This window comes from Procambarus clarkii, chromosome 2 (assembly GCF_040958095.1).
Source record: "Procambarus clarkii isolate CNS0578487 chromosome 2, FALCON_Pclarkii_2.0, whole genome shotgun sequence".
NCBI classification, from domain to species: domain Eukaryota; kingdom Metazoa; phylum Arthropoda; class Malacostraca; order Decapoda; family Cambaridae; genus Procambarus; species Procambarus clarkii.
Window position 1 is genome coordinate 15,127,651 of NC_091151.1, and position 13,472 is coordinate 15,141,122.

Below are 13,472 nucleotides of genomic sequence, written 5' to 3' on the forward strand. Positions count from 1 at the left end.
TAAATATTCCGTGTCCAAATTATTTACTTCCCTGTTTTTTTGTTTTTTTTTGTGTATGTTTTTTTTTTTTTCTTTCAGAGAACTCCTTTGTATTTTTCTTGCAGAGAAATTGTTGTTTTTGATTGATTTTTTGTTTTTATCATGTTTTTTCTTTTTATTCTCTGTATACTCTTACAAAAAAAATATGACTACTATTCTAGTAGTCACATTTTTTTTTCTCTGAAGGAGGGAGGAGTGTTACGACCCTGGGTTCTCCAGTGGAAACCAGAGGTCAAAATTGAGCTATTAAACTTTCTGGTAGTACAGTTGAGTGCATCATGAGCGGCAATTGTTTGTATCTTCCCTGCCAGACGTAAGACTATTATTGTTTCTCAGAGAGCATTTAAAGACTGAGCTGGGGGTTGATTATTAAATAATAACATAGGCACCAACTTTGCTTACTAATACTTTCTAATCATTTGTAAAGTAACAATACGTTGCATAGGGGAAGATCTTTAATGTGCTTAGCTGCACGATCAATTAGGCTCCTTCCGGCACCACGACATGCGGGAGGCCCAGCTGGTCGCTAGGAGCGTTCTTCTCTGGCTGGCGTTCGTGGGGACGAGACCTATTCTGTGGCTGCACCCCTACTCTCCTCCCTTCTCCTCTTACTTATTTCCCTTACCTTAAGTTCCTGTACCATTAAGTTAAGTACTGTATGGTGTTTAAAGTGTGCCTACTCTGGTAGTAACAATTGGTGAGACCTGGGGGTAGTATTTGCCAGTGTTTGGGTACCCCTAAGTGTTGTGTTTTGTATTAGGGTACCACGTGGTGTCTCTACCCTAAGCTGCATCCAGCTTCAGTGCTTATCCAGTAGTACTTTACCCTAGCTTGTTCTCAGTGTAAACCTTGTATCCTGCCTAAGTGGACCAAGGCTTTTTAACGTAAGATAGTGTGGTAAAGTTATTATTATTATTGTTATTGGTGTGAGTGTACATGGGGGGTTGTTAAGGGGTTAATAAATAAGTACATGAATTATAGGAGTATCCCTTCTTCCTGTGTGGGAGTGCATTGATCAACCCTTAGACTGACATATATGGTCTAGTAGCAAGGTATTATTACTGTGGATAGTTTATTTTGGGGGCCGGGCCTTTTAGCTCTCCCATATTTGATACTCTTGTCTTCTAACTACCCTTACCCCTTAATAATACCAAGTCCCCCATAGCAACCACCAACACTATTATTTATAACAGGGGTGCACAATAAACTACCGCTCACAGAATAAGTATGGGGTGCACAATCAACTACCACTCACAGGATGAGTATGTGGTGCTCACTAAACTACCACTCACAGGATAAGTATTGGGTGCACAATCAACTACCACTCACAGGATGAGTATGGGGTGTACAATAAACTACCGCTCACAGGATGAGTATGGGGCTCACAATAAACTAACGTTCACAGGATGAGAATGGGGTGCACAATAAACTACCGCTCACAGGATGCGTATAGGGAACACAATAAACTACCGTTCACAGGATGAGTATGGGGTGCACAATAAAATACCGTTCCCAGGATGAGTATGGGGTGCACAATAAACTACCGCTCACAGGAAGAGTATGGGGTGCACAATAAACTACCGCTCACAGGATAAGTATGGGGTGCACAATAAAATACCGTTCACAGGATACGTATGGGGTGCACAATAAACTACCGCTCACAGGATGAGTATGGGGTGCACAATAAACTAACGTTCACAGGATGAGTATGGGGTGCACAATAAACTACCGCTCACAGGATGAGTATGGGGTGCACAATAAAACACCTCTCATAGGATGAGTATGGGGTGCACAATAAACTACCGCTCACAGGATAAGTATGGGGTGCACAATAAACTACCGCTCACAGGATGCGTATGGGGTGCACAATAAACTACCGCTCACAGGATGAGTATGGGGTGCACAATAAAACACCTCTCATAGGATGAGTATTGGGTGCAAAATAAACTACCGCTCACAGGAAGAGTATGGGGTGCACAATAAACTCCCGCTCACAGGATGCGTATGGGGTGCACAATAAACTACCGCTCACAGGATGAGTATGGGGTGCACAATAAAACACTTCTCATAGGATGAGTATGGGGTGCACAATAAACTACCGCTCACAGGATAAGTATGGGGTGCACAATAAACTACCGCTCACAGGATGCGTATAGGGCGCACAATAAACTAACGTTCACAGGATGAGTATGGGGTGCACAATAAACTACCGTTCACAGGATGATTATGGGGTGCACAATAAAATACCGTTCCCAGGATGAGTATGGGGTGCACAATAAACTACCGCTCACAGGATGAGTATTGGGTGCACAATAAACTACCGCTCACAGGATGAGTATAGGGCGCACAATAAACTAACGTTCACAGGATGAGTATGGGGTGCACAATAAACTACCGCTCACAGGATGAGTATGGGGTGCACAATAAACTACCGCTCACAGGATGCGTATGGGGTGCACAATAAACTACCGCTCACAGGATGAGTATGGGGTGCACAATAAACTACCGCTCACAGGATGAGTATGGCGTGCACAATAAACTACCGCTCACAGGATACGTATGGGGTGCACAATAAACTACCGCTCACAGGATGAGTATGGGGTGTACAATAAACTACCGCTCACAGGATGAGTATGGGGTGCACAATAAAATACCGTTCACAGGATAAGTATGGGGTGCACAATAAACTACCGCTCAAAGGATGAGTATGGGGTGCACAATAAAATACCGTTCACAGGATAAGTATGGGGTGCACAATAAACTACCGCTCACAGGATGAGTATTGGGAGCACAATAAACTACCGCTCATAGGATGAGTATGGGGTGCACAATAAACTATCGCTCAAAGGATGAGTATGGGGTGCACAATAAACTACCGCTCACAGGATGAGTATTGGGAGCACAATAAACTACCGCTCAAAGGATGAGTGTGGGGTGCACAATAAAATACCGTTCCCAGGATGAGTATGGGGTGCACAATAAACTACCGCTCACAGGATGAGTATGGGGTGTACAATAAACTACCGCTCACAGGATGAGTATGGGGTGCACAATAAAATACCGTTCACAGGATAAGTATGGGGTGCACAATAAACTACCGCTCAAAGGATGAGTATGGGGTGCACAATAAAATACCGTTCACAGGATAAGTATGGGGTGCACAATAAACTACCGCTCACAGGATGAGTATTGGGAGCACAATAAACTACCGCTCATAGGATGAGTATGGGGTGCACAATAAACTATCGCTCAAAGGATGAGTATGGGGTGCACAATAAACTACCGCTCACAGGATGAGTATTGGGAGCACAATAAACTACCGCTCAAAGGATGAGTATGGGGTGCACAATAAAATACCGTTCCCAGGATGAGTATGGGGTGCACAATAAACTACCGCTCACAGGATGAGTATTGGGTGCACAATAAACTACCACTTACAGGATGAGTATTGAGAGCACAATAAACTACCACTCACAGGATGAGTATGTGGTGCACAATAAACTACCACTCACAGGATGAGTATGGGGTGCACAACAAGCTACACGGAGGCTTGTGATTGCTCAGTCTGGTCTTCCTCCTACAGTACCACGCGCCAACATAGTTACACTCAGAAACATTAACATTGACATTTCTCCCTAATCACATGTAATGTTATACTTAAAATACATGCAAATACTTCTATAAATTCTTATAAATACGCAGATTTAAATAATAATATAAAAACTACTGAACGGCAAACGTTTACAGTCTTGTAGAGATGAGAATTTGTGTTGGTACCACCAGCGCTGGCGACCAGGCCAACCAGGCCTACCAGGCCCTGGCGACCAGGCCAACCAGGCCTACCAGGCCCTGGCGACCAGGCCAACCAGGCCTACCAGGCCTACCAGGCCCTGGCGACCAGGCCAACCAGGCCTACCAGGCCCTGGCGACCAGGCCAACCAGGCCTACCAGGCCCTGGCGACCAGGCCAACCAGGCCTACCAGGCCCTGGCGACCAGGCCTACCAGGCCTACCAGGCCCTGGCGACCAGGCCAACCAGGCCTACCAGGCCCTGGCGACCAGGCCAACCAGGCCTACCAGGCCCTGGCGACCAGGCCAACCAGGCCTACCAGGCCCTGGCGACCAGGCCAACCAGGCCTACCAGGCCCTGGCGACCAGGCCAACCAGGCCTACCAGGCCCTGGCGACCAGGCCAACCAGGCCTACCAGGCCCTGGCGACCAGGCCAACCAGGCCTACCAGGCGCTGGCGACCAGGCCAACCAGGCCTACCAGGCCCTGGCGACCAGGCCAACCAGGCCTACTAGGCCCTGGCGACCAGGCCAACCAGGCCTACCAGGCGCTGCGACCAGACCAACGACAACAACAACAACAGCAAGGAAGGAACTGGAGTCAGTAGTGAAGGTCACTCCTAACATAACCTCAGAGTCACCGTGATGTGAGCTCTGGCCTCAACCTCTTCAAACATGTATATAATTACATGTAAATCCTAAATTTACTTGAAATTATTAAATAAATACCGGAATGAGGTGAATGTAAGACGTACATTTTTGTTTACTATTATTGGCAGCTTTATTTGACTAAAATGTTAATGAATATGAATGGCGTTGTTACAAAAGCACTGTGTGGCAACTGTGAACCTGAGATACAGGCGCGTCATAGTCAGTATAGTAGAGGAGAGCGTGGAGGAATGTGCTGACTGCTGCTCCTCTCTCCTCCTCCACAGCACCACCAGGGTACTGGCCGCTGCTCCTCCTCCTCCACAGCACCACCAGGGTACTGGCCGCTGCTCCTCCTCCTCCACAGCACCACCAGGGTACTGGCTGCCACTGTCTTGCTCTAACTGTATCTGTAAAGAGAAGAGAATCGTCTAGAGGTATGTCCGTGATGACTAGTTATTGTCTCTTTAGTATGATCTCCCACTGACCTCCGGAATACCACTGACCTCCCCCTTACGAAACTCTGAACAGTTGCCTAACTCCCAGGGACGTATTTGCTGCTAGGTGAACAGCAGCATCAGGTGTAAATGAATGTGGCCAAACGTCTCGCCCTGCCCGGGACTGCTGGGTGGCGGGCAGACTGCGCCTGCCACTGCCGGCATCACCAGCACTACAATGAGGCAGCCGATAGTACTCCGAGACGCCATTCAGTGTTAACTTTAGCTGATCAGGTCGTGGGGTTCGTCGAGTACTGATGAGCTGACTTACCAAACCTGTACTCACCTAATTGTACTCACCTAATTGTGCTTGCAGGGGGTTGAGCTTTCGCTCTTTGGTCCCGCCTCTCAACTGTCAATCAACTGGTGTACAGATTCCTGAGCCTACTGGGCTCTATCATATCTACAATTGAAACTGTGTATGGAGTCAGCCTCCACCACATCACTTCCTAGTGCATTCCATTTATTAACTACTCTGACACTGAAAAAATTCTTTCTAACGTCTCTGTGGCTCATCTGGGTACTAAGTTTCCACCTGTGTCCCCTTGTTCGTGTCCCACCCTTGCTGAAGAGTTTGTCTTGTCCACCCTGTCAATTCGCCTGAGAATTTTGTAGGTGGTTATCATGTCTCCCCTTACTCTTCTGTTTTCCAGGGATGTGAGGTTCAGCTCCTTTAGCCTTTCCTCGTAGCTCAATCCTCTCAGTTCCGGGACGAGCCTGGTGGCATACCGCTAAATCTTCTCTAACTTTGTCTTGTGTTTAACTAGGTATGGACTCCAGGCTGGAGCTGCATACTCCAGGATTGGTCTTACATCTTTCTGTACATCTTTCCTCATGACGGCTCACTGGGCATTGATGAAGCATGTTACGTGCTCCGAAGCTTTACGAGGTCGTCCGTAGTAACATCCATGGGTTACAGAGTTCCCAGCTCGTAAACTGTTAAAAATATTCAGGCTAAACTGCCATGATCGTGGCAACATAAACAAGTCTCGGTAGATGACTGGTATATGATTGATGAACCTTAGTAGAGATCCCCTACTTAAGGCTAAGCCCTGAGCATGGTACATGTGACTCAAGACTCACCCTGAGCCAGGTATATACTAAGACCCAGTCTTTAGCATGGTACATGTGACTCAAGACTCACCCTGAGCCAGGTATATACTAAGACCCAGTCTTTAGCATGGTAGATGTGACTCAAGACTCACCTTGAGCCAGGTATATACTAAGACCCAGTCTTTAGCATGGTAGATGTGACTCAAGACTCACCTTGAGCCAGGTATATACTTAGACCTTCCTTTAGCATGGTACATGTGACTCAAGACTCACCCTGAGCCAGGTATATACTAAGACCCAGCCTGTAGCACGGTACATGTGACTCAAGACTCACCCTGAGCCAGGTATATACTTAGACCTTCCTTTAGCATGGTACATGTGACTCAAGACTCACCCTGAGCCAGGTATATACTAAGACCCAGCCTTTAGCATGGTACATGTGACTCAAGACTCACCCTTAGCCAGGTATATACTAAGACCCAGCGCTTAGCATGGTACTTGTGACTCAAGACTCACCCTTAGCCAGGTATATACTAAGACCCAGCCTTTAGCATGGTACATGTGACTCAAGATTCACCCTTAGCCAGGTATATACTAAGACCCAGCCTTTAGCATGGTACATGTGACTCAAGACTCACCCTTAGCCAGGTATATACTAAGACTCTGCCTTTAGCATGGTACATGTGACTCAAGACTCACCCTGAGCCAGGTATATACTAAGCTAGTGGGTTAGAGAGCCCAGATGTTTGGTCACAGGGTAGAGTTATGGATTAGAATTACTCTTATCTGATGCTAACATTTGTACAGAACTGATTAAATATGATTAATGGTGAACAGGCTCACTAAGGCTCATGCGAGTAACTGTCTTGTGAGTAATTGTCTTGTGAGTGATTGTCTTGTGAGTAACTGTCTTGTGAGTGACTGTCTTGTGAGTGACTGTCTTGTGAGTAACTGTCTTGTGAGTGACTGTCTTGTGAGTAACTGTCTTGTGAGTAACTGTCTTGTGAGTAACTAACCTGTGAGTAACTGTCTTGTGAGTAACTGTCTTGTGAGTGACTGTCTTGTGAGTAACTGTCTTGTGAGTGACTGCCTTGTGAGTAACTGTCATGTGAGTGACTGCCTTGTGAGTAACTGTCTTGTGAGTAACTGTCTTGTGAGTGACTGTCTTGTGAGTAACTGTCATGTGAGTGACTGTCTTGTGAGTGATTGTCTTGTGAGTAACTGTCTTGTGAGTGATTGTCTTGTGAGTAACTGTCTTGTGAGTAACTGTCTTGTGAGTGATTGTCTTGTGAGTAACTGCCTTGTGAGTAAGTGTCTTGTGAGTAACTGTCTTGTGAGTAACTGTCTTGTGAGTGACTGTCTTGTGAGTGATTGTCTTGTGAGTAACTGTCTTGTGAGTAAGTGTCTTGTGAGTGATTGTCTTGTGAGTAACTGTCGTGTGAGTAACTGTCTTGTGAGTAACTGTCTTGTGAGTAACTGTCTTGTGAGTAACTGTCTTGTGAGTAACTGTCTTGTGAGTAACTGTCTTGTGAGTAACTGTCTTGTGAGTAACTGTCTTGTGAGTAACTGTCTTGTGAGTAACTGTCTTGTGAGTGATTGTCTTGTGAGTAACTGTCTTGTGAGTAAGTGTCTTGTGAGTAACTGTCTTGTGAGTAACTGCCTTGTGAGTAAGTGTCTTGTGAGTGACTGTCTTGTGAGTGACTGTCTTGTGAGTAACTGTCTTGTGAGTAACTGTCTTGTGAGTAACTGTCTTGTGAGTGACTGCCTTGTGAGTAACTGTCTTGTGAGTAACTGTCTTGTGAGTGACTGTCTTGTGAGTAACTGTCATGTGAGTGACTGTCTTGTGAGTGATTGTCTTGTGAGTGACTGTCTTGTGAGTAACTGTCTTGTGAGTGACTGTCTTGTGAGTAACTGTCTTGTGAGTGACTGTCTTGTGAGTGACTGTCTTGTGAGTAACTGTCTTGTGAGTAACTGTCTTGTGAGTGACTGTCTTGTGAGTAACTGTCTTGTGAGTAACTGTCTTGTGAGTAACTAACCTGTGAGTAACTGTCTTGTGAGTAACTGTCTTGTGAGTGACTGTCTTGTGAGTAACTGTCTTGTGAGTGACTGTCTTGTGAGTAACTGTCTTGTGAGTAACTGTCTTGTAAGTAACTAACATGTTAGTAACTGTCTTGTGAGTGACTGTCTTGTGAGTAACTGTCATGTGAGTGACTGCCTTGTGAGTAACTGTCTTGTGAGTAACTGTCTTGTGAGTGACTGTCTTGTGAGTAACTGTCATGTGAGTGACTGTCTTGTGAGTGATTGTCTTGTGAGTAACTGTCTTGTGAGTGACTGCCTTGTGAGTAACTGTCTTGTGAGTAACTGTCTTGTGAGTGACTGTCTTGTGAGTGATTGTCTTGTGAGTAACTGTCTTGTGAGTGACTGCCTTGTGAGTAACTGTCTTGTGAGTAACTGTCTTGTGAGTGATTGTCTTGTGAGTAACTGTCATGTGAGTGACTGTCTTGTGAGTGACTGTCTTGTGAGTAACTGTCATGTGAGTGACTGCCTTGTGAGTAACTGTCTTGTGAGTAACTGTCTTGTGAGTGACTGTCTTGTGAGTAACTGTCATGTGAGTGACTGTCTTGTGAGTGATTGTCTTGTGAGTAACTGTCTTGTGAGTGACTGCCTTGTAAGTAACTACCTCATGAGTAACTATCTTGTGAGTGATTGTCTTGTGAGTGATTGTCTTGTGAGTAACTTTCTTCTGAGTAATTGTTTTGTGAGTAATTGTCTTGTGAGTAACTGTCCTGTGAGTAACTGTCTTGTGAGTAACTGTCTTATGAGTAACTGCCTCATGATTAACTGTCTTATGAGTAACTGTCTTGTGAGTAACTGCCTCATGATTAACTGTCTTGTGAGTGACTGTCTTGTTAGTAACTGTCTTGTGAGTAACTGCCACATGATTAACTGTCTTATGAGTAACTGTCTTATGAGTAACTGTCTTGTTAGTAACTGTCTTATGAGTAACTGCCTTATGATTAACTGTCTTGTGAGTGACTGTCTTGTGAGTAACTGTCTTGTGAGTAACTGTCTTGTGAGTAACTGTCTTGTGAGTAACTGTCTTATGAGTAACTGCCTCATGATTAACTGTCTTATGAGTAACTGTCTTGTGAGTAACTGCCTCATGATTAACTGTCTTATGAGTAACTGCCTCATGAGTAACTATCTTGTGAGTAACTGTCTTATGAGTAACTGTCTTGTGAGTAACTGTCTTGTGAGTAACTGTCTTATGAGTAACTGCCTCATGATTAACTGTCTTATGAGTAACTGTCTTGTGAGTAACTGTCTTATGAGTAACTGTCTTGTGAGTAACTGTCTTGTGAGTAACTGCCTCGTGATTAACTGTCTTATGAGTAACTGCCTCATGAGTAACTGTCTTATGAGTAACTGTGTTGTTAGTAACTGTCTTGTGAGTAACTGCCTCATGATTAACTGTCTTATGAGTAACTGCCTCATGAGTAACTGTCTTATGAGTAACTGTGTTGTTAGTAACTGTCTTGTGAGTAACTGCCTCATAATTAACTGTCTTATGAGTAACTGCCTCATGAGTAACTATGATACCTGGTTGATCCCTGGTTGATGGGGTTCTGGGAGTTCTTCTACTCCCCAAGCCCGGCCCGAGGCCAGGCTTGACTTGTGAGAGTTTGGTCCACCAGGCTGTTGCTTGGAGCGGCCCGCAGGCCCACATACCCACCACAGCCCGGTTGGTCCGGCACTCCTTGGAGGAATAAATCTAGTTTCCTCTTGAAGATGTCCACGGTTGTTCCTGTAATATTTCTGATGCTCGCTGGGAGGACGTTGAACAACCGCGGATCTCTGATGTTTATACAGTGTTCTCTGATTGTGCCCATGGCACCTCTGCTCTTCACTGGTTCTATTCTGCATTTTCTTCCATGTCGTTCATCTTGTGAGTAACTATATTGTGAGTAACTATCTTGTGAGTAACTATCTTGTGAGTAACTGTCTTGTGAGTAACTGCCTCATGATTAACTGTCTTGTGAGTAACTGTCTTGTGGGTAACTGTCTTAATTGCACGTCATCACATTTCTAGCCGGTCTTAAATACGTGTTCAAAGCAGTAACTGGAAAAATGTCCTGTCAGTTTGGTTATTATGCACCCGATACCCATCTCTTGGGCAGTGTTGGAAAGTGTTACAGAGGCACAGTCGAGTTCGTTCTTGACTCCGAATCGGGAATTCCGGGTTTGAAACCCGGGCGGGACAGAAATAGTTGGGCGTGTTTCCTATTACCTAATGCGCAAGTTCATCAAACAGTAAATAGGTAGATAGTGGGGTTGCATCCTAGGGAGGGTCAGTAGTTCGACCCTGGCGGGTGGGGTGGGGGGGGGGGGTTGCCCTTGATATTAGCCTTACATCTGTGTATATATATATATATATATATATATATATATATATATATATATATATATATATATATATATATATATATATATATATATATATATATATATATATATATATATATATATATATATATATATATATATATATATATATATATATATATATATACTGGCTGCCTGTCCCCCGACACAATGAATTATTACTATTAAACTATGTCTTACTGTATATTCTGCCGCTGGTCCAGAGGAGCACCGGTGGCGCACTGGTCAAGTAAAATCAAATCAAATTAAATCAAATGTTTATTTAGGTAAGGTACATACATACAAGAGATTTTACAAAGATTGGTTGACTTATAGGTAGAGCTAGTTCATACAATGCCTAAAGCCACTATTACGCAAAGCGTTTCGGGCATGAAAAACTTAAATGACTAAAGCTTAATACTAATTGAGCATAAAGAGTAAAATGAAAACATGGAATGAAAACATAGCTGAAAAAGCAGCACAAATACAATTCTGTCGACAAACAGCGCTCTTTAAAAAAAAACAGACATTGGTTGACAATAGAGGGGTAAGGTAGGTTACAGGGAATTTATTAGGTATAGCTTCGTTTTTATCTGAAACTGGTTGAGAGAGGTACAGTCTTTAACATGGTTGGGAAGGTCATTCCATAATCTGGGTCCCTTGATTTGTAGAGCATTTCTAGTTTGATTAAGTCGTACTCTAGGAATATCAAAACTGTATTTATTTCTGGTGTGGTGCTCATGGGTTCTGTTACAACCTTCTATGAAGCTTTTGAGGTCAGGACTGGCATTACAGTTTAGCGTTTTATATATGTATAATACACATGAGAGAATGTGCAGTGACTTAATGTCAAACATATTCAGAGATTTGAGTAGGGGTACAGAGTGATGTCTGGGACCAGAGTTGGATATTGTCCTAATAGCAGCTTTGTGTTGAGTAATTAGAGGACGTAAATGATTTTGGGTAGTAGAACCCCAAGCACAAATACCATAGTTGAGATATGGATAGATGAGGGAGTAATAGAGAGTCACCAGGGCAGCGCGGGGTACATAATATCTGATCTCAGAAAGAATGCCAACAGTTTTTGAAACTTTTTTTGATATATTTTGACTGTGTCCCTGGAAATTCAGCTTGTGGTCAATGAGAATGCCAAGGAATTTGCCATCTAATTTGTTACAAATTTGGGTATTGTTTATTTTGAGATTTATTTGATTAGAGGATTTATTGCCAAACAGAATAAAGAAAGTTTTGACAATGTTAAGGGTGAGTTTGTTGGCAGTTAGTCAAAGATGGACTTTATTTAGCTCAGTATTTACTGTGGCATATAGAGCAAGGGGGTCAGGACTGGAGTAAATGAAGGTTGTGTCGTCAGCAAACAGAATTGGTTTGAGGTGTTGGGAGGCATTTGAAAGGTCATTACTGTAGATGAGAAAGAGGAGAGGGCCAAGTATGCTGCCCTGAGGAACACCAATGTTGATGGGTAGGGTGGGAGAAATTGAATTATTCACAGAAACATATTGGAGCCTGTCAGAAAGGTAGGATTTGAGGTATTGCAGGGAGTGACCTCTGACTCCATAATGATGTAATTTAAGAAGAAGGTTTTGGTGGTTGACAGTGTCAAAAGCCTTACGCAGGTCCACAAATAACCCAACAGGGAATTCATTTTTATCAAGAGCTGTATGAATCAAGTTAAGCATACTAATAAGTGCATCGTTAGTGCTTTTTTTGGGTCTGAAGCCATATTGGCAAGGGCTAAGTATATTGTGTTTGGCTAGATAAGAGTAAAGCTGCTTGTAGATTAGTTTTCCAAAAATTTTTGACAAGTTTGGCAGGATTGATATAGGTCTGTAGTTGTTAACATCTGTGAGATCACCACATTTGTGGACAGGCGTTACTCTCGCTTTTTTTAGAATATCTGGAAAGGTTTGGAGTTCAAGTGACTTGTTGAAGAGCAATGCAATAGCAGGGGCTAAAGATCTGGAGGCTTTTTTGTAAATTAAAGTTGGTATCTCCTCAAGGGCACTAGACTTGGTTTTAAGGGAAAGGATTATCTCATTGACGTCAGTGGAATTAATAGGCTTTAGGTACAGAGACTGTGGATAGTTACCTGTAAGATAGTCCTTAACATCAGTACTGGAAGATGGAATATCATTTGCAAGGGATGACCCAATGGAAGAGAAGAACCTATTGAACTCAATAGCAGAATCAGAGGCAGAAAGCTGACCATCGTTATTGGACAGGAGTGTTGGTTTGTTATTTAAAGACTTCTTTGATCCCAATATTTGTGAAATTGTGCTCCAAGTTTTTTTAATGTTGCTCTTTATTTGGGTAAATTTATCTTCGTAGTATTTAGTTTTGGCTCATCTAATTATCTTAGATAGCAATAACGAGTAATTCTTTGAGAATTCTTTGGAGACGGTTCCTAACCTATACTTCTTCTCAAGGTCATGTTTTTTATTAATGGATTTAAGTATTTCCTTTGTAAGCCAGGGATTGTTAAGCCTTTTGGTTGTGACTTGTTTTGTAAGCATAGGACAGTGGGTGTTATAAAGGCTAAGAGTTGTTTGAAGAAAAGATTGCACTGCTAGGTTGATGTCCTCTATGTTACCTACCTCGGACTCCCAGTTGACATTATCAGCAGCAGTTATAAAATTGTCTACAGCAGTTTCATTGTGCAGCCTAAAACTTAACTCCCTTTACTCTAGAGGTGGTTTGCTAATGTTAGTTAAGAGAAATGTGGGGTAATGGTCTGTAGTGCTATCGGTGATTATACCTGAAGTAAGCGGAGAGGTTATGTTGGTCCAGATGTGATCTAGAGTCGTAGCAGTACTATCAGTGATTCTAGTAGGTCTAGTGATTAAGGGTATGAGGAAGCAGGAATTCATACAGTTGAGGAAGCTAACAGCAGTAGGGTGTTCAGGCTCCCAGAGGTCAATATTAAAGATTAAAGTAGGATGTAATCGTTTATTTTGAACTTTTTGCATATAGTAAATGTGTTAGAGATGTTGCCACAGTGTAAGCCTATT

The 13,472-nt window shown here is 43.3% G+C and overlaps 1 protein-coding gene across 4 annotated transcripts in view; it reads left to right on the forward strand.

Moving 5' to 3' along the window:
• Nucleotides 1-4,611: 4,611 nt before the first annotated feature.
• Nucleotides 4,612-13,472, forward strand: part of LOC123762219 (UDP-glycosyltransferase UGT5) — an 80,613-nt gene continuing 71,752 nt past the window's right edge. For 2 of the 4 annotated variants that reach the window (XM_069323754.1, XM_069323756.1), the window contains exon 1: nucleotides 4,712-4,911. Coding sequence is in view for 1 of the 4 variants with exons in the window: in XM_069323746.1 (XP_069179847.1) it covers nucleotides 4,637-4,851 (215 nt within the window). In the remaining 3 variants the exon portion in view is untranslated. Of the gene's footprint in view, nucleotides 4,912-13,472 lie in introns of all 4 variants that reach the window. The other 2 variants (XM_069323746.1, XM_069323761.1) reach the window with 2 other exon arrangements.